Consider the following 25,778-nt stretch of genomic DNA (forward strand, 5'->3'; position numbering starts at 1 on the left):
TAAGACAACATTATCTGAGTGTGTGCAATTCACTCTGTTGATATGGATGATTACCAACATTAATGGGTAATAAGTCATTAAAGGTAACGATAGACTGCATTGGCCTCTGCACCAGTGGCAAAGTCCACAGTAGAATTTGTGCCAAGTTAGTTGGTTAATCATTTATACTCCATTACTAGCAAGGAACAAGCACATTGCCTTTCAGTTATAGCAACCTTTGGGTCATACTTTGAGATGAGTAGGATACTCTTTTCACAATGAGGCTCAATGTTTTTGTGGAACACACAAATCCTAGCCTAGCTGTCTTCTCTTAAGATGCCATGAGCTGATGGCTTCCCCCCATCCTTGCTGTTTGTTCTAAACTAGCGTTTCCTAGCTTGAGTAATTTTCATATGGGTGGACTTCAACTCCCAGAATCCCCTATGCAAGTTGGGGGTCACTTTTTAAAAATCCAACGTATGATTTTTTTTTTTTTCATATTTGCTTCTCTGTAGCTTGCTGAACATACATGGCTGTATGCAAAGCTGGTTGATGTCATTTGGGTTTATGTTGTTTCAGTTCATTTACTTTTTGTCAAAACAAGATCTTAGACTGACTGTGCTTTTTTTACATATGTTATCTGAAAGATTGTACTGGAAGGGACCTTCTTTAACAGGAGCAAGTGTGTGAGGTTCCATGCTGTACTGTAATCTTCTATATGGCTGCTTGTCTCATTCCTTAATAAGAAAGCTGTTGAGCCCATGATACTCACATTTATTTATATGCTTGCTCAATTTATGTAACTCCCCACCTCAAATGCATTACAGGTAATCCTCGACTTACAACCACTATTGAGCTCAAAATTTCTGTTGCTAAGTGAGATACTTGTTAAGTGAGTTTTGCCTCATTTTATGACTTTTCTTGCCACAGTTGTTAAGTGAATTATTGCAGTTGTTAATTTAGTGACACGACTGTTAAATGAATGTGGCTTCCCCATTGACTTTGCTTGTCAGAAGGTTGCAAAAGTTGATCACATGACCCTGGGACATTGCAATTGTCATAAATATGAGTCAGTTGCCAAGCACCTGAATTTTAATCATGACTGTGGGGATGCTGCAATGGTCATAAGTCACTTTTTTCAGTGCCATTGTAAGTTCAATTGGTCATTAAACAAACTGTTGTATGTCAAGGACTACCTGTACTCTGTGCCCAGTTATGAAAGTATATCATTGAGCAAAAACTAACCAGCAAAGGGGAAAAATGCAAACATGATAGGGAAAATACTCACAACAATCACTATCAGGAACGACCAACAAATTAGGTGCAGCAGACACTATGAAAATATAATTTGCATTATAGAATCTAACTTCCACTTGATAGTGAGTCAAAACTAGTTTTATCCAATTATCACCATCTGACCAAATAACGTTCGAAAACTACAGTAATATCTTTGCTTTCTTTCCTGTATTAACCCACCAACCTATGAAATATCATTGAAGTACCTTATATAGGCAAAACTGGCTTAGAATTACCGTAAATCAGATGCTATCTCTGATGTCTCAGGCCTCAAATGAGAAAATATTGGGACAAATTTTTGAGCCAATTCAATAATTTGAAATATCCATCGGTTCTCGTCACAAAAAGCAACTTTTTGTATCTGAGGGCTGCACAATTTACTTTGAGAATGAGCATCCCAGTCAGTAAGATTTAATATTATGGGTGCAGCAAATATAACATATATGTCTTCTTAAAAACTACCATAACCTTTGGTTTGGATTCTATCTGTCTTATGTTTTCTCAGTATGCAGGAACAATCTTCTGCTGGTATTTGCCAAATACAGTGAAAGAAGCCTCTGAGGATTACAACATGATTATTCTACCTGTGATGCAGTAAGGATCTTCTCCAGGTTTTTATTTATTTATTTATTTTTGCAGTATCTTGAACTCTTTCCTGCACACCATTTCCTTTTGTGATCTTGGCTCCCAATACGCTGTTCCAGGGCAGAGATGGGCAAAACTGTTCTTTTCAACCTCAGCACCTTCTCAGATTAAGGTTGTTGCAAACCGACCGTGTGGTAAACAAAGGAGAACAAGTGTAAATCCTAAAATAGACATGTCACCATTCAAAACCAAAGCAAATATCCAAATTCTCTTTAAACTCTGCCCGATCTGTGTGATATATTCCCATGCACTTTCCAACATTCAACCCTTATCCACGATAAATGTGTCCCTGGGCAACTCTGTATTAAAGTACAGGTGGGGAACTTCATTGGACAAGGGCCATACTTCAGGGGTGGAGTAGTTTGTTTGTTTTTTAAGTGTTTTATTTGTTTACATCTCAGAAGCCCACTGATGATGTAACTGCTTTTGGTTTTGGGAGTCTGAGAGATTTAAAAGACAAACACTATGTCCACACCAAACACTGTGTGGACCCTCACAAGACTCAAGCCATATGTATAAAAGAGCACTCCTGAAACCAGTAATCTGAATGGTTAGAAAAATGAGGAGAGAAACAGGCTAATGGGTCAGACGGGATTTGTGATTCTTCACCTCCTTTTTTACTTTAATAAACAATGACATGGAATCAAAAACCACATCCTAGAAAATCAAGTTGCTAATATAATTTAGAAGATGACGGCAGCCAAAGTAGATACTATTGTATCAGTAATTCCTCCTTCACTATATTTATTTTCATCATCTTCTTCATCATCATCATCAGGGTACCTAAAAGTTAACCTACATATTGGGTTAATATCTTCCTTGCTATGGTGAAAGATGCAACTGACAAAACACATTTCTCCTGTTTGGACTAAAGCACTATAATGTAACCCCAGATCCACACCCTTCTAAGCCCAATGAGACATCAACAGTCATATGACACCCAAAGGTTAAATAAGGTGCCAGTTGAGAGCAAAAGGCATCTCAATAAAAATTGCAGAGCTAATCTAAAACCAAACACTTCTTTTCCTTTTCCTTTTGGGGTTCGCATCTGACTTTCTTTGATTATCCCTCCTAAATTTTTAGGAAACTGGAGAAATTATTTGGAACAATGCTACATCAGTTCTAAAGAACCACTTCTCCTATTTGGGAGCACTGTATTCCATATTTCAGAACATTAGTCATCCTGTGGTTGCAAAGTTATAGTTTTCTCACAGACTCACAATAGGACAAAAAAATCAGCTAGTGATTGCAAAATGTTTCTTTTCACTACATACGCATGTTGCAATTTTGACATCCCACTGTTTTATAGTAACTTTATTAAAAATTACAATTTAAAATGCTGCAAAGAGAATTAAAAGAAAAAATAGATGGTGTAGAAAAAAAAAGAAAAGTGGAAAAGAAGGAAAAAGTAAGAATACACAATACAGGTAGTCCTCAACTTACAATTGGCAGCTTAGCAACCATTCAAAGATACAATGAACCCCAAAATTGAGATTTATAACTTGCTTTTGAAGTTCTGCCCTATCCCATGGTCACATGACTGCATTTTTGCCACTTCCAGCCCCCTGCAATCATGTGATTGCAATTTATGTTTTTGCTGGAAACCAGTATTTATTTCTGGTTTCCAGCAAATATTGCCCCATGGCAAAAAATGTGTTTGCTTTATGACATGTATTTTAAATTTCTTTTGCTAAGGACTGAAGGATGCTGTAAAACCTGTCAATCCAAAGGTCCCTGATAACTGAGAAGCAATTAACGATTTCCCAGTGATTAGAAAAGAGAGTACGCAAACCTAATGCCTTTTTGAAGGTGCCAACCATGATTTCAGCTAAAAGATGGCTAGTCTCATCTCCCAGAGCTATAAACTGTCTTGTGGTCTCCTGCAAGGAGCAACTGTCTGGAGCACCTGTTGACAATCTCAAGTCCTCTTCTTATTTGGACAAGAATTATAAAGAATCAGTTTATTTTCCAGCTCTTCATTCCACTGCAGTCATTTTCAGTTTCTCATTACTTTCCCAGAAATTGACATTCGACTGTTCAAGGCACAATTGACAAGAACTGTATGTCCTGGAAAAAAGGGATACAAGTTTACACTATGAAATTTCATATGCTTAAACATGCATAATAACTACATACAATTAACATGTACATGTTGCTTGGTCATTGAGGCAATTCAGTGTTTTCAAATGAGCAACTGAAAGTTACAGAGTTAGTGTAATTCCCTTAAGAGGAAAGCTATGAATTTTGTTTTCTTGTTTTTAACATAAAAAAAAGGTAGCCTAGATGCATTTAAAACTGTAAATGGTATGAAGAGATCTATTGATCTTCTGTTCATCCCTCATCTCTCTAGTCTATAACCTCATTTTTCTATCACCTACCACCTCTTTTATCAATAATCTCCCTTTTTTCAGTGTACATGTATGTATGTATGTATGTATGTATGTATGTATGTATCTATCTATCTATCTATCTATCATCTTTTTATAATATAAAATCTGTCTTTTGTCTGTTGTTTATCCCAAAGATGTCTGCAGATTGTGGTCCTGTAGATGACAGCCCCAATATTGCTATCAAAGCTTAGCCTGTGTGTGTGTGTGTCTATATGTGTATTTTATGTACAAGACAGAAAAAGAACTGGAGCAGCCCCAATATTGCTATCAAAGCTTAGCCTGTGTGTATGTATTTTATGTACAAGACTTTTTTGATCATGCTCTGTGGATACCCTTGCACTTATCTCTATCATGCATCTATCTCTTATCTCTCTTTCCTTCCTTCCTTCCTTCCATGCATCCCCTTATCACCCTATATATACCATCTACCTTTCAACTATCTCTTCCTATCATTTATCTTCTATCTAATGCATCCATTTCTCGGCTATTACATACCTATCACTTCACCTATCTACTATATATTTACCACCTATCTCTCTTTCATCTGTCTACCAGCTGTCTTATCGATCCTCGCCCACCCCCCACCCCCCCATTTATCTTCCAATGCGGTGCTCCTTGCAAACGTGCGAAGCTCAGCAGATCTCGTACGTTCTGCAGCTGGGCCGGGTTCCCTTTTCGGGACGGAGGATTCCTCGTTGATTTGGCGCCCCCAGTGGACAAGAAGGGTCGGTGCACCGGTGTCAACGAGGCGCCTTTTAAGTACTGTACAAGCAAGAATTCAAACGTGAGACACTGCGGCGCGCGTGCATGTCTCCCAGCGTCTTTGTGGGTGGATTTCCAGGGCCAGCGGTGCCAGACAAAATAATAAGGGTTTGTTTGGGGTAAAAGCTTGTTCAGGAAAAGGGTGGGTGGGAAAGGTCTGAGGTTTCTCGTCTATAAGGAACGGGCAGGGATAACTTGCCACATTCAATACGCTCTCTCGAAATAAAAGCATCCTTTTAAAAATTAAAAGTTCAGCTTCGGTTATTAAGGAGACTGCATTCCCTTGGGGGAGCTGGGATGCTGTTGCTTTTTTCTGGGCAATATTATAAGGGCGTGCTTTGGATTTTTTTTTTAAAAAAAAACCTCTCCCTCCCCTCCCGGTATCGTTGCAACCCGGGCAGCCGCCGTGCCTGAGGAAAAGTGGCCGTCGAGGACGGAACTCCTTATAAACCCTTTCAAAAATTGAGAGGTAATAATAATAACACGCGTGTGCGTGTCCGTGGCAACCTCAAAAGGCGGGTGGGCTGCTGCCGCTGAGGAAGAGCCCATCCTACGGTGCGGATTTTTTCGCTCCTCCGACTATAAATCATAACAGTGCTTCTGGATTACGAGAATGAGTAGATGGGTGTTCCTTGCGTACTTATTATTATTATTATTATTATTATTTATTAATCGCATGAAAGCTTTTTATTAACCCTTCGTGGGGACTCGCCCACGGAAGCGTGACCAGGTGGCGAATTTCTTCTCGGGATGCCCCGCTCTTGTTTTTAACGCGGCGTCCAAAACTGCATTTCTGAGGCAAAGTCGGGCGGGTCTTTGGCGCCAAATTGCTGCAGGTTTGCGATCTGAGGGAGGCTGCTGCTAAATGGCGCCGCTTTTTGTTTTGTGTTTTTTTGAGGGGGGGGATTATTATTACTGTTTTATTGATGTTCGGCGGCGGGGCTTTATCGCCTGAAAAAGAGGAAGGGGAAAGCCCTCTCTCGCCTGCCGATCATGGCGGCTGCCTTTTGCGCCCCCGCCCCGCGTCTCCCCCGAATTCCCGCTTCCGACGCAGCGCTCAGCCCTGCTGAGAATGACCTTCCCCACCGCCGCCAGGTTAGCGACGCGCGAGCCAGGCGCGCCCAGGAATTCCCGCCCTGCGCTCGTAAGCGCACCCCCCCTCCCCACTCCACCCCAAGTTCCACTGATGCATACCCAAATCCGCCTCCCCTTGATTGGCCGAAGCCAGGCTTTCATTTGAAAGAGCCGCCCCTCTCATTGGCTCCGACGCATGTAAATGAGAGAACCTTCCTTTCTCTGTGTGTGTATATGTGTGGAGTTTTTTTTTCCCGCTCCCCCCCCTTCCACCGTATCATCCTGTGATGAGAATTTTTCAGACAGTAACTCGCCGCGTCTCTTTACTATAAGCAAATAGTTCCTTCGCCCCCACCCGCCGTATTTACAATGGGGCGAGGTTCCGCAGTCCCGTCTTTGAGCTTAAAAGAGAGAGGGGCGGAGCCTTCTCGGACCTATTCGAAGCGGTGGGAGGGAGGGAGAGAAAGACGCGTACCCGCCGATTCCCTCCGGCGGAGGGATACGGACTTGGAGATCCGTGTCTGTGTTTTTTTTTCCTTTCCCCCACCAAAATATTGAGAGTTAAGAGGCCGCTGCTGCGTGCAACGGAGATCAGAAAGAGAGCGGTGCCAGTCGGAGGCTGAGCTGCTGCTGCTGTTCCTGCTGCTGCTGCCGCCGGCCGCTCCACAACGACCGCCTCACTGCGGCGCTACATCCCGGACTGGATTTTATCGATTCCTCGCATTTGCTCGCCTGGGTTTCTTTGCGCGACACGACCGACCGAAGACAGCCGGGGCTGGGGGCTGCTTGCTTGAAAAAAAAAGACCCGAAGCCCCTTCGTCCTCGCTTTTGCTTTGCGTTACCTATTTTTCCAAATAAAGATTGGCGTGTGGATTTTTTTTTCTTCCTTCTCCCCCTCCCTTAAGGACATCTATCCGTTTCCCTGGGATTCTCTGCTGGACTTGCAAGTTTCCTTTTGATCCGAAAAGTGTCGGCGGAGGAAGGAGAGAGAGACGAAGGGGGGCACGACCGAAGGAAGCGGCTTTGCGAGCGAGGCTTTTCTCTCTCCTTGCCGATCCGGGGGAAGGAGCTGCGCTGCCGGCCCCGTTCAGTTGCCCTCAACCGCAAGCTTCTCTTCCCCCCCCCCCCCGTTTGACTGAAGAAGCCTTTGCGTCGTGATTGTGGGTGGTTGTTGTCGGGGTGTCGTTTTTTTTTTTTTCTTTTGCCCACCCCGCGTTTTGTGGTGTCGCTTGGAAAGATGTTACTCTCCAAATTTGGGTCCTTGGCTCATCTTTGCAACCCCACCAGCATGGATCACTTGCCGGTGAAGATCCTCCAGCCAGGTAAATAAATAAATAAATAAATAAATAAATAAATCCCCCCCCCAAGAGTTGCCGTTTCCCCTTCTCTCCCGCCTCTCTTGCGGGGGACGGCCGTGTGGCGTTGCGTGGTGTGTCTTGTGTGTGTGATGTGCGTGACGAGGTTCCCTCTCCCCCCCTTTTTTTTTTCCCGCGTCAGCCGTGGGCGAGGAGCGGTGGATCCCAGTGATCGACTTGAAGCCATTCATTCATTTTCTTTTTAAAATCTCTGCAGTTTGTTTAGAAGGAGGAGGGGGGTTTAGCTTGTTTCCCTGGTTATCCTAAGCCCGGGATAAATAGGGCGGTGGGAGCGGAGTCTGTCGGGCAAATATTTTGTACTGGAAGATGAAGAAGGGGGGGAAAAAATAATTAATTGGAAAGACGTGCTGGCAAAACCCCGGACGACCACGAGAGGGAGGTAGAGGCTTTACACGTTACTAGCGGTCAACAGCCCCGATTTTTACAGCCCCATCCATTAATTCCCAAATCTGGGCTTGGCGGCACTTTTTGGTCCAATGTTGCTGGCGACTTTAAAAAGAAATGCTGAGGAGGGGTGAGGAGTAAGATGCCCCTTCCCACCCTCCACCCCAGGTTGAGATTGGTTTGTCTGTCTTAACTGCTGTCCAGCCCCTGGATCCCTTCCTTGACGACTTCCCCTCCTTCCTCACCCTTCCTCACTTTCTCTTTTTTTTCTCTCTCTCTCCAGTGAAAGTGGAAAAGGAGCCGTTCGATAAAATCTATCAAGTGGGCTCAGTCTTGGGCAGTGGGGGATTTGGCACCGTCTATGCTGGGAACAGGATTGCAGATGGCTTGCCGGTAAGAGGAGGCTCTTGAGCAACACTCCCCCTTCTCCCTTCTCCACCCCAAACCACGAGGCTTGGGGTTGCTACCACCCACCCACCCAGTTTGCGTGGCTGGAAATTCCAGCTGTGGAATCCAGAGTGAGAAATCCCGGGGCAAGTTCTCTGATGCCGAGCAACAGGCAATCGGGCTTGGTTCTCTCCCCCCCCCCACCACCACCATTGCCCCCTGTCCCTCAATTCAATTCACAGACTGGTTTCCCTATAAGACTGTAACCTCTCTTTTTTTCTCCCTGCTTCCAGGTAGCTGTAAAGCATGTCGTGAAGGAGCGGGTAACCGAGTGGGGCACAATTGTAAGTATCCAAGGATGGATCCCGATATGTATGCCTGCCTGCGCGTGGCTGCCTGCACCTTGCAGTAGTTTCCAACTGCTTTTTCCTCTCCCTGTATTAATAACAGAAGTCTGATGATTGTTTCCATGGATTCCCCTTTCCACCCCGCATGCTGCTGCCTCTCCATTCTCTGTTATTGTTTACATTGAGGTGGGGGGGATTTTGGCACCGTTTCTTCTCCTCCTCCTCTTCCCCCTCTGCCCTCCCCTTTTGACTGCGGCAGCAGAGACACCCAGTGGAGTAGCTGCAGCCTTCCCCATCGGTGTAGCTACTTAGCCCTCCCCCTTCCCGTCCTCCGCCTGGCTGCTGGAATTTCCATTTTGAGAAAGAACTGTATGATTTGTTTTCCGATGGGCAAGGAAGGGGATTTTCCCTCCTTCTTCCTCCCCTTCTCACTTCCCGATAATTTCAAATAATTCACCATGTCTTCCTTTTGCTCTTTCTCCCTCCGTCTCTCTCTCCCTCCTTCCCTACCCCTCCTCCTTGTAGGGTGGAGTAATGGTGCCCTTGGAAATAGTCCTGTTGAAGAAAGTGGGTTCTGGCTTCCGGGGTGTAATTAAGCTGCTCGACTGGTACGAGAGGCCTGATGGCTACCTGATCATCATGGAACGACCAGACCTGGTGAAGGATCTCTTTGACTTCATTACGGAGAAGGGGGCGCTGGATGAGGACACTGCACGGGGCTTCTTCCATCAAGTCCTGGAAGCAGTGCGCCACTGCTACAGCTGCGGGGTGGTACACAGAGACATCAAGGACGAGAATCTTCTAGTGGATCTCAGGACAGGAGAACTGAAGCTGATCGATTTTGGGTCTGGAGCCATCCTCAAGGACACAGTCTATACTGACTTTGATGGTACGCGCCCCTCCCAACCGCAGCCAAGTCCCTGTGTGTGTGGATGGGTGGGTGGATGAGTGCTTAATTGGGAAAGCATCCCGACACAACCCCCTCATTCTTAATCATATTCTCACCACCTACGGCTGACAAAATATATTTTTTGCTGCTGCAGTCAGTAGCAGGTTGATAATTAAATCCTTCGCAATGGAGGCAGCTGGAAGGTGGGTTCAAGTTGTTTAGGAAAGGAGCAATTCCAGGCAGTGACGCAGCAGTTTATATTTTTCCTGCCTTCAAAAAAAAAAAGGCATTTTCCTAGAGGGCGATGTGTTTACAGTTGAGTCAAGCTTGTGTTTTCCATCTGTGCTTTTCTTGGTGCTTCCCCCCTACTCTGCTGTCCCCCCCCCCCACACACACACCTAGTTTCCTCCTTTCCCAGCTCCTCATTTTCCTATGATGTTTTGGAAATCCCGCATTGCAGATTGAGGGGCCAGAGGGGGGAAACGTCTAAAAAAGAAGTTTTTCTTTTCCTTTCTTAAAATTTACACACTGAAACATAGGTTGCCTCCTTTTGTTATAAGAAATACAGTATCTCTTGTTTCTTGCCTAAGAAACGGCAAGATTTTCTTTCTTTCAAGGTGAAGGTGATCCATGTAAAGGAGGCGCCGTTTTCACCTCCCTTCCCTAGTCAGCTGCAGCATTTAACATCTGTTTGTTGTGAAACGAGAGTCTCCTGGCCATGTGACCTTCAGCATCACAAATTCCAGTTTTCATTTGGTATCCAAGTAACCACTCGGTGCAGAGGGAGGGCAGTTGCTAACTGCCTTCTTAATGCGCGAGGCAGATTTCACTCTTCTTTTAAAAGGTTACTCTTGAATTTCTCTTCTCTTTTTATTAAAAAAAAAAAAAAGGGAGCGGCATACTTTTCGAACTGGCCAGAAGTGATTAGTCACATTTAGGAACCAAGGCTGGAGTTTCACCTTTTTTTTTTTTTCTTTCCTGCCTCTCTCCTTTCATCCCCTCTTCCTTTGTCCTTTTGTGTCTATTTTTGGTACGGTGCTGCAGACGCCACGTGGTCAAGGAAAGGGAGCTTTATGTTAGTAAACAGTCAGCTGATGGGAGGCTTGTGCTGCTCATCACCACAAAATAGAACGACCCCGAGGGCCGAGATTAAAACATGATATAATCCCAGGGGTGATGTAAGGTCCAGAATTTTCCCATATATGTTTGTAGGGCTGAGATTAAAACATGATATAATCCCAGGAGTGATAATAAAGTCCAGAATTTTCCCATATATGTTTGTGTGCTGTGGGGAGTTTTCTTTTTTTTTTTTAATGGGATTTTTGAAGTGGCAACATGTAAAATATGTTCCCAAGTGAAAGTTCATCTTGGCTAACAGATCAGGGGGCCTTGTCTTTTCTTCCTCACAGGGACACGAGTGTACAGCCCTCCAGAATGGATTCGCTATCACAGATACCATGGGCGATCGGCTACTGTATGGTCACTGGGTGTTTTGCTCTATGACATGGTCTGCGGAGACATCCCTTTTGAACAAGATGAAGAGATCTTGAGAGGACGCCTGTATTTCAGGAGACGAATTTCCCTGGGTGAGCCGAGATTTAACAGCATCTCCACGATCCCCGTTTTCTCCGCCCACTTTAACGAATTGTTTTTGGTGTCTCTGACCTGCTGTCTCTCTTGTCTTTCAGAATGCCAGCAATTGATCAAATGGTGCCTTTCTCTGAGGCCTTCAGACAGACCAACCCTTGAGCAAATTTTTGACCACCCGTGGTTGCACAAATCCGAAGTTGTGAAGTCGGAAGATTGTGACATAAGGTTACGGACCATTGGCACAGACGTGTCTCGCACAAGTTCAAGCAACGAGAGCCTGTGAAAATACTGAGGACCTTGTAAAGGGAGGGGAGCCACAAGGAGAAAAAAAAGGGGGGAGAGAAAAGACCAGAGTGCTGCTGCTGCTGCCAATATGTAGAAGGGGCTAGGGGGGGAAATGCATTAATTATTCTGTACTTTGAATCTTTGTCAGAGGGAATTGATTTTTTTTTTTAAATTTTCCCCTTATTGCTGGTTTCTGCTTCAGAATGAAATTTCCTTTGGAAACGCTAATATATGGGAGTTGGCAGGCCAGTACTTAACCCAAAAGACTGACCTTAATATAATTATTATTTTTTATTATTATTATTAAGAAAAGCAGTGACCTCTTTAAATAACATGGTAAAACCTTTTTGCTCTCATAGAGCCTGGACTAAATTTTATTTGCTTTTTTGAGTGCCTTTTTGAAAGCTGCTTCAGTGGGACTTTCTTTTTTGAGCTGTGTGTGTCCAAAGAAGAACCAGTACATTATAGAACCTGCCTTCCCTTCTCCATTCTAGGTGCTGGGGGAAGCAGCTCCCTATGATGCACTAGAAAACATGTTCAGTGACTGAATGAAGTAGTCCCATCAACTGATGATGGAATACTTGAACACAGACATTTCATCCTCTTCTTTCCTGGCCTTTCCCCGCCTCCCCCCCCCCCCCCCCGCAGACCCCAACAAGACAACCTCTGCTGATCCACACAATATTTCCATAGCCTGCATATCAGCTCTTTATCAGGAACATTTACCCATATTTCATTTCATCTCTACCACTGGGCACAAGAAAAAAAGGCCCTTTCTCAGTTCCCCCAACCTCCAAGTCTTAAAAAAAAAAAGTATGAATGGGCATGTTAAATGCACAATCAATGCAATATTCAAGGACTGTGTGCGTGTGGGTTTTTTTTTTCTTTTCTTTTCCCATTATCTGTATAATGTGTTTATGTAAATTTTTCCCCTGTACTATAAGTTTTTATTTATTGTCTGGAGTTTAGAAAACCTCTCACAGACTTCAGCTGTGGCTATTTATTTTAGCTAATTTATTTTGTTTAGAATTATGCAACACTGCTTTTATCTCTCTTCTGTTGTGGAGATTTCTCTGGGATCAGTCGACAATTATTTTTGCATTCCTGTCTTTTACTCTTTTGGGGGTAGGGGTGGGTTGTTGACAAAGAAATATATAAAGCCTGACCATACCTGTTCTTTTTTTCCTTCATTTTTGGTTGGAAGATAGAAAAATGTTGTACAAAGTCTAATTTAAGGGAATTAGAATGACTTTAAAAGTTAGTATGCCTTTTTTGTCTGGTATTATTGACATACCAGAACTGTAAAGTAATGCTGTTTTTGAAGGGTTTTAAATTATTGACATTGTACAGTCTTTGTGCATTGGCTCTGGAAGGAAGAGTGGCAGAGTCATAAACCTTAATTTATTTTAATAGATGTGTGTTCTGTGATCTGGTTGCACTTATGCAGCTTGGATTTGGATTTTTTTTTTTTTCCTTCTGCTTAACAGTGTGAAATGTATGGAGATCATATTTTTTTATACAGGTATTTCAATTAAACTTTTTTGTAGATAAGTGGCATGATGTGTTCATTTGAGTTCAACAGTGGCACCTCAGAGGAAGCGCCTTGATACATTTGTACAGATTCTACACACAAGTTCCACAAATGTCAGTAGCAATTTGAATAGAGGACTGCAATCTTCACGCATCGTCCACAGATAGAAATGATCCTCAATTATCAGGATTGGCTAGTGGAGAAATTCCCCCATCTATGGAGTTGGTTAATACATTTAAAAGTTTTCAGAGAACATCACAGATACTCTTGACAATGAGGTTGCCGTAGTGAAAGTGACAAGTATGAAGTACACATCCCCTTGAGCTCCACTAGTTTCCCTTCGCCTTTTCTGGGTAGGTGCTCCACTTTCAAACAATGTACTGAAACGTGGGCGCCTATCAGCTTGTCTTCCAAGAATGCTTTTGGGGTCTGCTTGAAGTCCAAGAGATGTTTTGAGAGCTGCAGTTTCCCCTTGTGGCTGCTACTTTCCAAAGTTCAGGAGGCCTGTTTTTGAAATTAAAAATTTGAAATGTGTGCCATGGAGCTTGGTGGGAAGGACTCCCAATGGAGGAATCGAGTCAGGATGGTCACAACTGCAAAACTGAAACGGCCACCACCAAGGATTTGCCTGTGTCATGTACAAAAGGGTTTTTAGACATGCAGTTGTGGCTGCCATGTTGACTTTTCACAATCTCCCCCCACCCCCGCCAGATGGTTCCCTCTGCCAGTGGTGAAGGAGGTATCACACGGAACTCCATCGTTGCCTATATTGGAGACTTGGAATAAAATATAAGCTCATGGGGATATTGCTGACAACTGCAGGTTATCCAACTCATTCATCCATGGCTTGTAACCATTTATGAGGTCCTCATTCGTTCACTTAAGGTGAACAGATTTGGGCAACTTACAAAGTAGTCCCTGTACTAATACACATGCACTGTATGTCGTAAAAAAGGGGGTGGAGCTTTTATTGACCAATCGGTGTCTGCCATTTTGGTGCTGCTGACCCACCCAGTATGAAACTCCTGCAAATACCACATTTGTAATTCCAAATACTCCAGTTTTGGATCTTAAATGCCTTTTCTCATTCTCTAGCCCTCCAGGTGATGATGAGGCGCCAGGTTGGGGAATGCTCCAGAGGCAAAATTATACATGATAGACCTGTTTTGACACAGGACTCTCATATTTTCCTTAGCTATGTTTGCACAACATGCTAAGCCAGAAAGTCTGGCGAGCACGCAGGTGCCTTAATTTTATCCTGTACGACATGCAGCTCTTTAATCAACAACTTAGGTTTACCAGGTTGTCCGATCCCCCAAAAACCTTCCATATTAGAATTGCACACTTGAGAATATGAAACCTACAGCAAACCGAACTTCCGTCTCAAACTTTTCAAACTTCCATCTCAAACTTCATATACCAGTGATGGCTAACCTTTTCCGGACAGAGTGCCCAAAGCGCACGTGCGAGCAAACCTCCAAAACGCAATGAGTGTGCGGCCCCCGCACATGCGCCCCATCCCTGTGTATGTGCCCCATCCCTATACATGCACCCCGCCCCGGCACATGCATGCGTGCCCCGCCCCACACCCCTCACCTGTGCATGCGGGCGCAACCCCCCGCACACATTCCACCCCACCCACACCCCGCATGCGAAGCAGAGACCCAACGACCAGCTGGCTAGCGGGAGGCACACGAGCATGCGCAGCAGAGCTGAACTGGGGCGACGGCTCGCCCACAGAGAAGGTGCTGCATGCCACCTGTGGCATGCATGCCATAGGTTCACCATCATGGTCATATACCATTGTAAGTTAAAGTCTGTTTAAAGTCTTGAGGTAGAGGCAGATAAAACAATGTGCAGACTTTTGTGAGCAGACTTTCCGATTTTCTGTTCTCATCCATTCATTCATCTGCCAGTGTTTTGGTTTTTTGGTTTTTTTACCACTCTGATCTGATTCTAAGCAATATACACACAAGCCAGGATTCTTCCCAATAGCAGTAGCCTCATATATAACAAGGTTGGGTTTGAAGCATCTTCTCCAGAAAGACTACCTTTCATAACACAACGAATTCCTTACTTGAACGAAAATCCAGATGAGGACTGCTAATCTGCATTCTGAAGCCGATGGGGCCAGATCTTGTTATTTTTGCCTCCTTCAAGTGGCTCTTAGGAGGTGTTCATAGCACTGTACTGCGTAACCTCCTCTCGTGTTGGAAACTCTCTTCAGTAGCTACAAAGAGCACCTTACTTAATTTAGCATGGCTAATGCATCAGGACTGCTGTGGCTTTACAAGGCGTGCATACTTTTCTATTGTGAAAATAGCATGACCCAAGAAGATTCTGGTATCATGGAGCAATTACAAGGAAAGGAGGCTGGATATAACAGAAGATTACCCTAAACATCTGCTCTGTTAACAGTACTTCAAAATCCAATATTAGAATTCCTGCTTCCATATGATACAACGGTAAACCACTAAAAAATGGAAAGTTGCTAACTTCTAGCTCAATGGATTTTCAGTCTCCCTATTTAAAATAATCCCCCTTGGACAAAATTATAGGAACAAGAAGTTTGACATGGTTTTATTTTATTTTTATTTTTTTGCAGTTTCTTCCTTTCATCTGAACAAGTTTCTTCATTATCCATCTCTCGATCTTTCTATCAATCCATCATAAAGACAGGGATGTGGTGCCCTAGGTAAAATTGGGACAAACATGTTCACTCTCAGTCCGCCGCTTGAATCTCACAGGAGCTCTGTTAGAAAGAAAACCAATGTTGTAATGCTTGCATTAAGTTTTTCTAGGCCAGTATTAAATTACACTACAGGTCATTTGGCACAGGAACTGACCTCCATGTGTATAAATTGATAGCGTTGTTACTCCCAACTTTTCAAAACATGAGCATCCTTCTAAAAGCCATCTTTTCAATCTCAACCTGAAGAGTTCATATAAATAAGTCTTTTAGGTAGCATCTGTTGTACTTGGGGATATGCAATGAAGTTCTTTTGTTCATTTTTTTTTAAAAAAAAAACAAAGATATTACCATCTCTTCCATTGGGTCTGTGAGGCTCTTTATTGGTCGCAGTTTCAGTGTACGTCATAAAACCGGCCAAATCAGACAAATACAGCTTTAAACACTGTGTCCTATTGAAGCTTTAAAGTTGGGAGAGATGGGGAAAATGAAGATCATGGACTGTCCTGGCCAATAATCTTTACCTGATAAAACAGAGTGTGGAGATCTTTGGGAATAGGAAAATACTTCGTATAACTTAGAATGTTATCCATGCATACCTATCTGACAGTAAGATGGAATCTAATACTGTGTACTAGAAAACAGGAATGGTGGCATAGCAAACCTCTCAAAAGGAACTCTCCCTAGTTTCTTGGGCTGTAAAGGTAAAGGTGGGGTGGGGGGTGTACTTTCAGATTTCTATGAATGTCATCTTACAATAAAGCACATTTAGTCCATCTAGTCATGCTTCCTGTTTGGACTACCCCAAAATAGTGGTCTGACACTAACCTAGCAATAAAAGCCAAATAGTTTTGCTAATATCTTAGATATCATATGTTGTTTCTGTAAGACTGTTCATTTCACTTATTAATGTTCATGTTACTTAGCATTGTACTAATTCAATGGCTTGCTTCATATATTAAAAGGTAAAGGTTCCCCTCACACATATGTGCTAGTTGTTCCCGACTCTAGGGGACCTTGCTTATCTCCGTTTCAAAGTCGAAGAGCCAGTGTTTCTGAAGACGTCTCCGTGGTCATGTGGCCAGCATGACTAAACGCCAAAGGCGCACGGAATGCTGTTACCTTCCCAACAAAGGTGGTCCCTATTTTTCTACTTGCATTTTTTAGGTGCTTTCAAAATGCTAGGTTGGCAGAAGCTGGGACAAGTAATGGGAGCTCACCCCGTTACGCGGCACTAGGGATTCGAACCGCTGAACTGCCGACCTTTCCATTGACAAGCTCAACGTCTTACCCACGGAGCCACTATATATTATTATATTAGGTTAAGCATAAATATCCAGTACATTGGTGCTGTACTCCAACATCATCACACAAGTAACATAGATTATAAGTAATTGGGATTATTAGCAGAAAGACATTGTGGCATTTTGTGCCTGGTTTTGCTCACTAAGCCATGAACCATCAAATCACATCACACTGCTAGCCAGTCAACATCTTTTGGCTGACGTTCTCCATCATATAAAATTGTTCCTTGAGGGTCTAGTTTAGATAAAGTAGCAGTTACTTTGTGCATAAGTAAAGATCTGCATCCGCCCAAAGTATTTTACTTTTAACAATTAAAATCAAATGCTTAAAATAATTGATTCCGAATGGTGTGTACAATTTTGTCTCAAATCTGCAATGAAATACGACTGGGGCTTTTGCTAACTTTCCTTGAAAGAACCATTTCCCCCAAAACATATGTCCATCTCTTCATGCTATTTCCCCCTTATTTAATCAGATTAATCTGTCAAACGAAGCGACGGGGAGGCCTTTCAAAGCTACTGCAGCACAGTAGCTTCATTTCCACCAAAGCATAACCAGGTATCTCCTTCCAAGTGGTAGTTTAGCGACCTCTGTTGGTACAATGGCAACACACAGTCTTCATAAGCAGAGATGCTTTTTTGGCACTGTTGACAGGTGTCTCTAAGAATGGGAGGGAAAAAGAAAAAGACATAGACAGGCTCTGAAATGTTCCACTAGGCAGAAAAGGATTCCATTATAAATAAATCATGACAACAGCACTGTGTTATTTCTTCTAGAAGCTCACAAGACAAGAGGGAACCTGTGTGTACACCATCAATTTACCTGTTATTACTCAGTCCTGAATCTCTCTCTCTCTCTCTCTCTCTCTCTCTTTTTTTTTTTTTTTGCATTAAAATCAATACTAATACTAACAATACAATTGCCCGGTTTGTGGGGGCAATAAGCTTTGTATAAAATAGAACACCGCTCAGGGCCCCCCAAAAAGCCCTACTAAGCAGGTATATACAAAAGTATGAAGGCTATTGCTTAATGCATTGTAAGCCGCCCTGAGTCTCCGGAGAAGGGCGGCATATATAAATCGAACTAATAAATAAATAAATAAATAAATAAATAAATAAATAAATAAATAAATAAATAAATAAATAAATAAATAAACACTAATACAACATCATCAACTAAGCATTATGGATTAGATGCTTCTCTTGTAACCAACAAGACTGCCACGCATAGCTTATTTTACCCTTTTTTCTGATGTTTGCTTTCTTCCACCAGCACTCCACTTTTGGCCTAGATGGAATTATTATTACCATTATCATCATCATCATTATTATTATCTCTTTTATTCATTAAACATGAAACTCAGTCAACTGATCATTTAAATATGTGTCATAAATACCATTGACTGGCGCTAATGGTTGATACGGGTTGCTGCCAGCGTCCTAGTTATCAACCAAGTACCTTCTTAAGATATACGATGTTCCAAGTAGCGCAGATTTTGCAGTTTCGCTGGTGTTGGGAGCTGCAATATGTTGATGTATCTTATAAAATTCTTGGACATGGTACGTGTCCGGCGCATGCGTGTAAGGAAGGTAAGTAGATTTCACCCCTGGGGATACTGATAATACTTCTGTCTTATTACACAATGATTAAATGTACAGAAGCATTTTAATACCCAATTTTCTCAGAAATGACATAAAATAACTCAATTTTTGTGTTTGCCAGTTTCAAGTTAAATTTCATGCCATTTCTTTTTTTTTATTGAAAAAGTTTTTCAAATACAAATTTTCCCCCCTTTTCCCCCCCTCCTCCCTAACCCCCCTTCACCATCCCTCCCCCCTGTGGCTTCTTCATAGTAAAACCCAAATTCATAACAGATTATATAATACTTTACCATCCCCTTACTCCATCCCCATATACTGACCCTTTCTTTCTAATAATATTATTATATCCCCCTTATATCATGCCATTTCTATGATAAAGTTTGACATAAGTGTGTTGAATACATTTGCCACAACATGCATTTCCAAAAATTTCCAAATACAGGTATAAGTGTATATAAACATTTTAATACAATTACATGCATTTTTTTTTAAAAAAAGAACAACTCTCTTGCCTCAATCCAGTTCAATATCTCCTTTCCAATCTTCTAAGCTTATAGCAACTCTGACCAGTTTTATTCTTTCTCCGGACAAGTGTTCAACATCTACTTAAATCTACATCTACAATTGAGGGATAATGTCATCAGTATGCTGAAGGTAGACAGCTGTAGAGTGCCCCTCCAGGTTGAAGCAGTGATGTTGTGGAGGATTTCTTTCAGTACCTGGAAGCTGTGAGGAACTGGATGGGATGAAAAAAGCCAATACTAAATATTATCAAGACAATGTTACTGTGAATCCATCATGTTTCTCAGACTGCTTCTTGAATACAGGCACTACCACTGAAAGAGTATGCCTTGAATGGGTGTTGTGTCAGTTATTAAGCTACTATTTAGCTAATATTAAGCAGGCAAATGGAGGAGGTAGTAGCCAAGAAGGTCTTTGTACAGTTTCAACTGGCACACCAGTTACGGCATCATCTGGGGCGGGTGTCAGCAACCCGCGGCTCCGGAGCCACATGCAGCTCTTTGGGTCCTCTGCTGCGGCTCCCTGTCACATCACTGGCTGGACCCGCCCCTCGCTCTCCCCTCCCAGTCACTCCTTGCCTGGCCTTGAAAATCCAAGAGATACAGAGAGAGTGGGGGAGAGGGGAAGAGAGAGAGACATAGATACAGAGAGAGAGAGAGAGGCAGAGAGAGGCAGGGAGATAGAGAGGGAGAAGAGGAGGGGGAGAGAGAGAGCTATCGAGAAAGGGGGAGAGGGGGGAAAATAGAGAGGGGGACAGAGAGATAAAGAGAGAGAGGGAAAGAGAGAGAAAGAGATAAAAGGGTTTTGTGGTTCCAGGTGTTTTTTAACAAGCAGTTTTCTGCCCTAATGACCAGCTGGGTAGGGTTACGGTTAGGCTTAGGCTTAGGCTTAGGCTTAGATTTAGTCTTAGTCTTAGTCTTAGTCTTAGTCTTAGTCTTAGTCTTAGTCTTAGTCTTAGTCTTAGTCTTAGTCTTAGTCTTAGTCTTAGTCTTAGGTTTAGGTTTAGGCTTAGGTTTAGTTTTAGGCTTAGGGCTAGGGCTAGGGCTAGGGCTAGGGCTAGGGTTAGTGAGGGATGTGGAGTTGGTTATGCCCACCCAGGTTTTGTGGCTCCTGGTGTTTTGTTTTTTTTTTCCTGTGGGAAACGGGTCCAAATGGCTCTTTGAGTGTTTAAGGTTGCAGACCCCTGATCTGGGGTATGAAGATTTCACTGTAGTTGCTCATGCCCATAATTCTACCCATGCAGATTACTACAATATGCTGTGCAAGGAGTTGCCTTTGAAAATTACTGGGAAATTGCAATTAGTAAAGAATATGGCTTGCTAGCTGATAGATAATAGTCACCAAGAATATATAACACCCATGTTGTATTTACTATGTTGGCAGTAATTAAATTTCTCTGTACAGTTCAAAGTGCTCTTTTTATCTATAAATCCTTCTATAGCTTGGCCCCCAGATATTTAGAAAACTACCTCTTCCAAACAGAGTAGTTTGAGTTTGAGTTTATTTAGATTTATATACTGCCCTACTCCTGAAGGACTCAGGGCGGTGAACAGCCAAAGATAAAACAGATACAATATAAAAATTAAAAAAAATTTTTAAAAACATATTAAATAAATTTGGCCCATACTAATTAAAACACCCCTGTTTTTTAAAAAACAAATTAAAATTAACAATTAAAAAGAGTTAGGCCAGCCCCGCTTGTTGGAATAAAAAAGTCTTGAGGGCACAGCGGAAAGTGTGTAAATCCGGGATCCTCCGTATCTCCGGGAGGAGCTCATTCCAAAGGGCAGGTGCCCCCACAGAGAAGGCTCTCCCCCTAGGGGCCGCTAGTTGACACTGTTTGGCCGATGGCACCCTGAGGAGCCCCTCTCTGTGGGAGTGTACTGGCCGGTGAGAGGCTACCGGTGGCAGAAAGCGGTCTCGTAGGTACCCAGGTCCTAAGCCATGGAGTGCTCTAAAAGTTGTAACCAATACCTTGAAAAACACCCGGAAGACCACCGGGAGCCAGTGCAGCTCGCGCAGGAGAGGTGTTACATGGGAACACCATGTCGCTCCCATAACCACCCACGCGGCCGCATTCTGGACCAGTTGGAGCCTCTGGGTGCTCCTCAAGGGGAGCCCGTATAGTAAGCTTTTTCTTTGAAAACTGTCCCCATTTCTATGTAGATTCCTTGAAGGCTATCGGTTGATATCACCTTTTATAGATTTGGCTAAAGTTATGTTTTTCCCATGGGGTATAAACCCAGTGGTTTATTAGACATAATTGGATAAAGACTTATTGGCAAACTTCACTCTTTAGATTCCTGTTTGATAATACTATAAATATTCTTAAAACATTAGATCTGGAGCATTGATTTTAAAATTAACCCTATGCTATTTTCTAGCCTTGCAGTAGATAGGTGTTTCCAAATGGATATCCTATCGCAATCCTGAAGTTCACTGGGGCAGGCTGGATGCATTGCCTTCTGCCATCATACAAAAATTTCCTTTCCTTTCCTTTCCTTTCCTTTCCTTTCCTTTCCTTTCCTTTCCTTTCCTTTCCTTTCCTTTCCTTTCCTTTCCTTTCCTTTCCTTTCCTTCCCTTCCCTTCCCTTCCCTTCCCTTCCCTTCCCTTCCCTTCCTTCCCTTCCCTTCCCTTCCCTTCCCTTCCCTCCTTCCCTTCCCATCCCTTCCCTTCCCATTCCATTCCATCCCATCTCACCCATCCCATCGTCTGTTATACACAAATGCAAATACATACAATTTTAAAAGATCCCTATAATAAACAGAAAGGGATGTGCTGGCTCAGTGGCTAAGATGCTGAGCTTGTCGATTGAAAGGTCAGCAGTTCAGCGGTTCGAGTCCCTAGTGCCACATAATGGGGTGAGCTCCCATTACTTGTCCCAGCTTCTGCCAACCTAGCAGTTCGAAAGCACGTAAAAAATGCAAGTAGAAAAATAGGGACCACCTTTGTTGGGAAGGTAACAGCGTTCCATGTGCCTTTGGAGTTTAGTCATGCCGGCCACATGACCACGGAGACATCTTCCGACAGCGCTGGCTCTTCGGCTTTGAAACAGAGATGAACACCGCCCTCTAGAGTCAGGAACAACTAGCACATATGTTACCTTTATAATATACAGAAAAGTGGCTTCTGTACTCTCGAGGATAGCCTTGGTCTTAATTCTTGCTATCTTGCTGCACATTTAGAAAAATGATTTAAATGGGGACTCAAAGAACTAAAAATATCAGTTAGTTTATCAGCAAACTAATGATCAGCTACATCTAATTAATGGGAATTTTATTTCAATTCCCCTCTCTAATTAAACCAATCCTATTCTCTTCCATTGCTTAAAATAGAAATCCCACCGAAGATGGATTTTTCTCTAGATCTAGTCAAAAGTTGAGGGGGGAAAATGTATTGCCTTAAGTTGAAATGCACACACACAAAAAAATGTCTGCATTGAATGCTACATGGGGCGTGTGTGTGTGGATTCTGCTCACAGTGCCTCCCTTTACACATTTAAACTCCTCCTTGCTAGATAGCATAAATAAAACTTTCTTGAATTTTAAAAAGAAGACTGTTGTGATTTTGTCATTTAAAAAGCAATAGAATCATCAATTCTTAAACGAGGCCCTGAAGCTCAGCCCTGAACTCTGATTTGCCTAGGTTGACAGATATTTTGAGTGAGTCATAAGCACTGCATTGAAAAGTTTCTTCCTTATGCTACCATGTCCTATTTCCTGAATTAGAGTAAATGATGGACCGACCAATAATTGTCCTTTGCAAAGACATGAGTAGAACATCAAGCAGCTAAAGCTCATAATTAGAACCCTGAAACAAGACACATTATAAGTTGCTCATGCAGAAACTGCACTCATGTACAGTACTTACTGAGATTTCATTAGAAAATTAAATTAGGACTGTGAATATGCCATGCACACATGCAAGTTACATTCTTTCAAGTATAATTATGCAGCATCTCTAAGAGGTTGGATGCATTTGACACTGTTTGGCTGACTATGATGTCCTTCTTCTTCCATATCCTAGCCTTTCAAAGAAAACATTTCGGGATGTTTCCTGTTGAGCTTTTCTGAAGGAAGAAGTCTCATTAGCCAAGCCAGGAACGTCTCTACAATTGAGATTGAAAATAGCAGGTGGAAAAGCTATATGAGCACTGAAGGATCCAATGAATTGATAAGAAATAACTTGAGAAAAGGACAGAAGAACAAGTAGGTTCCAAAACAGCCTGTGTGTCTAAGGGTTAAGGTGTTGATTTAGGGAAATCCAGGTTCAAATCCATGTTCATCCATGGAAGCTTATAGGAGGATTTTGACCAGTCTCTCTCCATCAATCCAACCTACCTCATAGCTCAATGTTCCCCCCTCATTTTCTAGGGGGGAAAGATCTGCTATGTACAGTATGCCATCTTGAGCTCCTGGAGTTATGGCACCACTTAAATTTAACAAACAAGCAACGACAACTTTAAAAAAGCATCTCTGCCAGAGCTTAATAATAGGACAAATTCATACTGGGAGACGTTATTAATTAGGCTGTAAGTCATTTAAATTCATATACTGTAGGTTAAGCTTGAGTTCCATTCCTGATCTTGGCTCTTTCCTCTTACACAAGAGATCCCCTATCATATATAGAAGAAAACATTGTTTGGTGTTTTAAAATCTGTTGGTCACTTCATGATAATCCTCCTCTAATGTACACATTTTCCTCTCACCATCACACATTCGCCTAACCCTAACCCACACATACATCACAAATTGAATCTGCTGATATCCTGCAGATATTAACAGATTCAGCAGAAATGTCTGCCTGAAAAAAAAGGGCTTTGTACATACATTTGTACACATGTTGGCTTCCATATAAGCAATTAGTTTATAATGCTTGAACAGGAGCACCACTGTATAAAAGCTGTATGAAATATTCCCGCTTAGCTACTCTCTAGTTGGTAAGGCAAAATACGACTGCATCTTCATGCGCTAATTTTACTTTAAGACGCCCTGAGGACAAGAAATTCACATTGCCAATATTTCCTAATACTTTTGAAATTTGGTAAGTAAAGAAAATAAGATTCCCCTGAAATTTAAATCAATAGTTCTCAATTATTTAGAGAAATGTTTCCACTCTCAAATAATTGAGTTAGGAAAACTACTATAACTGCTGTTAAAACCTCCTGCATATACCCAAAGAGAGAGAGAGAGAGACATCTTGCTGTTTCACAACATTTCCATGGGCTAGAGCAGTGATGGTTAAACTTCTTGGTGCTGAGTGCTCAAAGCACGAGTGTATGCCAGAATCCCCAAAATGCAATGTGAGCGCCACCCCATGCACAGCCCGCCCCCTGCACTCCATTTTGGCTTCCAGGTTGGTGCAGGCAGGCGCCCCGTTTTGGGCCTGGAAAGCTGCCTGCACCAACATGAAAACCAAAATGGGGCATGGGGGGGCTGCATGAAGCCCCTCTGTGCCCCGTTTTGGGCCTGGAAGTTTCCTGCACCAATCTGAAAGCCAAAACGGGTCGTGGGGGGCCGCACAAGGCCCCTCTGTGCCCATTTTGGGCCTGGAAAGCCTCTTGCACCAACCTGCATCCCCCCATGCATGCGTCCCACCCCTCTGCACATGCGTGTGTGTCTCCCATGTGCCCCACCCCCTGCGCATGCACTGCAGAGACCCGAAGACCAGCTGGATGGCGGGAAGTGCGCACGCATGCGAAGTAGAACTGGGCTGGTTCGACGGCTGGCGTGCCCACAGAGAGGTGATGGAATGGATTCAGACAAGCGAAGCAAGGCAAGTGTTGTGACTAGCAGCTAAGGTAAGCAAGCTGGAGAGGGAAAACTTTTCCTTTTACATGGCTCTGGTGATCCCAGCTGAGTTGCCTGATTAGCAGGCAACTCAGCTGGGATCGTCAGAGCTTGGATCGCCAGAGCCATTTAAGGCTCATCAGAGCCTTTCGGGCTGGTCTGCCTGGTTACAGGAGAACGACACCCAGCGTATAAGACGACCCCCGACTTTTGAGAAGATTTTCATGTGTTAAAAAGTCATCTTATACGCCGGAAAATACGGTATATTCTAAACTCCTTACTGAAAATAGGCTACTCTCAGAGAAAGAAGCAAAACTGCGAAGTGAATTGTGCCAAGAAAACATGCAAATCCTTCCGATTAACCCTTGCCAAAGCTGATGCTGATTTTTTGAGTCTTCTGAAGTTAATGTTTCTGATGGATCGCCAGTTAAATAAAAAAAAAGGGGGGGAGTCATCCATAGAATATTGATTTTAAAAAACCATTTTTCAGAGGTCCGTCTTCGAGAGTTAGAAGAGAGCATAAGGGACATTTTTAGGAGATCATAATTGTTATGATTAGACGCTTGAGTAGGAAAGCCAGGTGCTTTCCATCTATTACTGTGGAAAGAATAATAATTTCCAGGACTTGTTTGTTTTTGTTCTTTTCATGAATTGCTGGAAGTATGGTATAAAATATTACACTATTCTCCTTCATTCTTTGAGGCTTGTAAAAAACCCCTGTGTAATATATGGCCTGCCCAAATTTAATGAAGGTAAAAATCAAATAAAATTCAGCATCTGTATCATAAAATGGTAAGCAAATTGTGAACTAATTTAAGAGTGAAGTAGTTAAAAATACTCCAATGTGAAATAGAAACAACAAGACATAAAGTCAATAAATCAGCTTTTTAAAACCCTGAAACCACTCTTCTATTATACAGATTTGAGTCTACCACA

At 42.7% G+C, this 25,778-nt stretch overlaps 1 protein-coding gene and 1 long non-coding RNA gene across 2 annotated transcripts; one reads left to right on the forward strand and one right to left on the reverse strand.

The window, feature by feature from the left end:
• Positions 1-1,850: 1,850 nt before the first annotated feature.
• On the reverse strand, positions 1,851-6,384 carry LOC117667857 (uncharacterized). The gene is made up of 2 exons (XR_004592158.3): positions 6,267-6,384; positions 1,851-3,987 (listed from the first exon to the last, which is right to left on the reverse strand). It is a non-coding gene; the product is annotated as an uncharacterized LOC117667857 (long non-coding RNA).
• Positions 6,385-6,657: 273 nt separating this feature from the next.
• On the forward strand, positions 6,658-12,955 carry PIM3 (Pim-3 proto-oncogene, serine/threonine kinase). The gene is made up of 6 exons (XM_034420935.3): positions 6,658-7,468; positions 8,190-8,299; positions 8,587-8,637; positions 9,166-9,529; positions 10,939-11,115; positions 11,218-12,955. The coding sequence occupies exons 1-6, from the start codon at positions 7,384-7,386 to the stop codon at positions 11,400-11,402; spliced, it is 972 nt and encodes a 323-aa protein (XP_034276826.1). The 5' UTR covers positions 6,658-7,383; the 3' UTR covers positions 11,403-12,955.
• Positions 12,956-25,778: the final 12,823 nt, after the last annotated feature.

This window comes from Pantherophis guttatus, chromosome 7 (genome assembly GCF_059756535.1).
Source record: "Pantherophis guttatus breed Tessera chromosome 7, ASM5975653v1, whole genome shotgun sequence".
NCBI lineage: Eukaryota > Metazoa > Chordata > Lepidosauria > Squamata > Colubridae > Pantherophis > Pantherophis guttatus.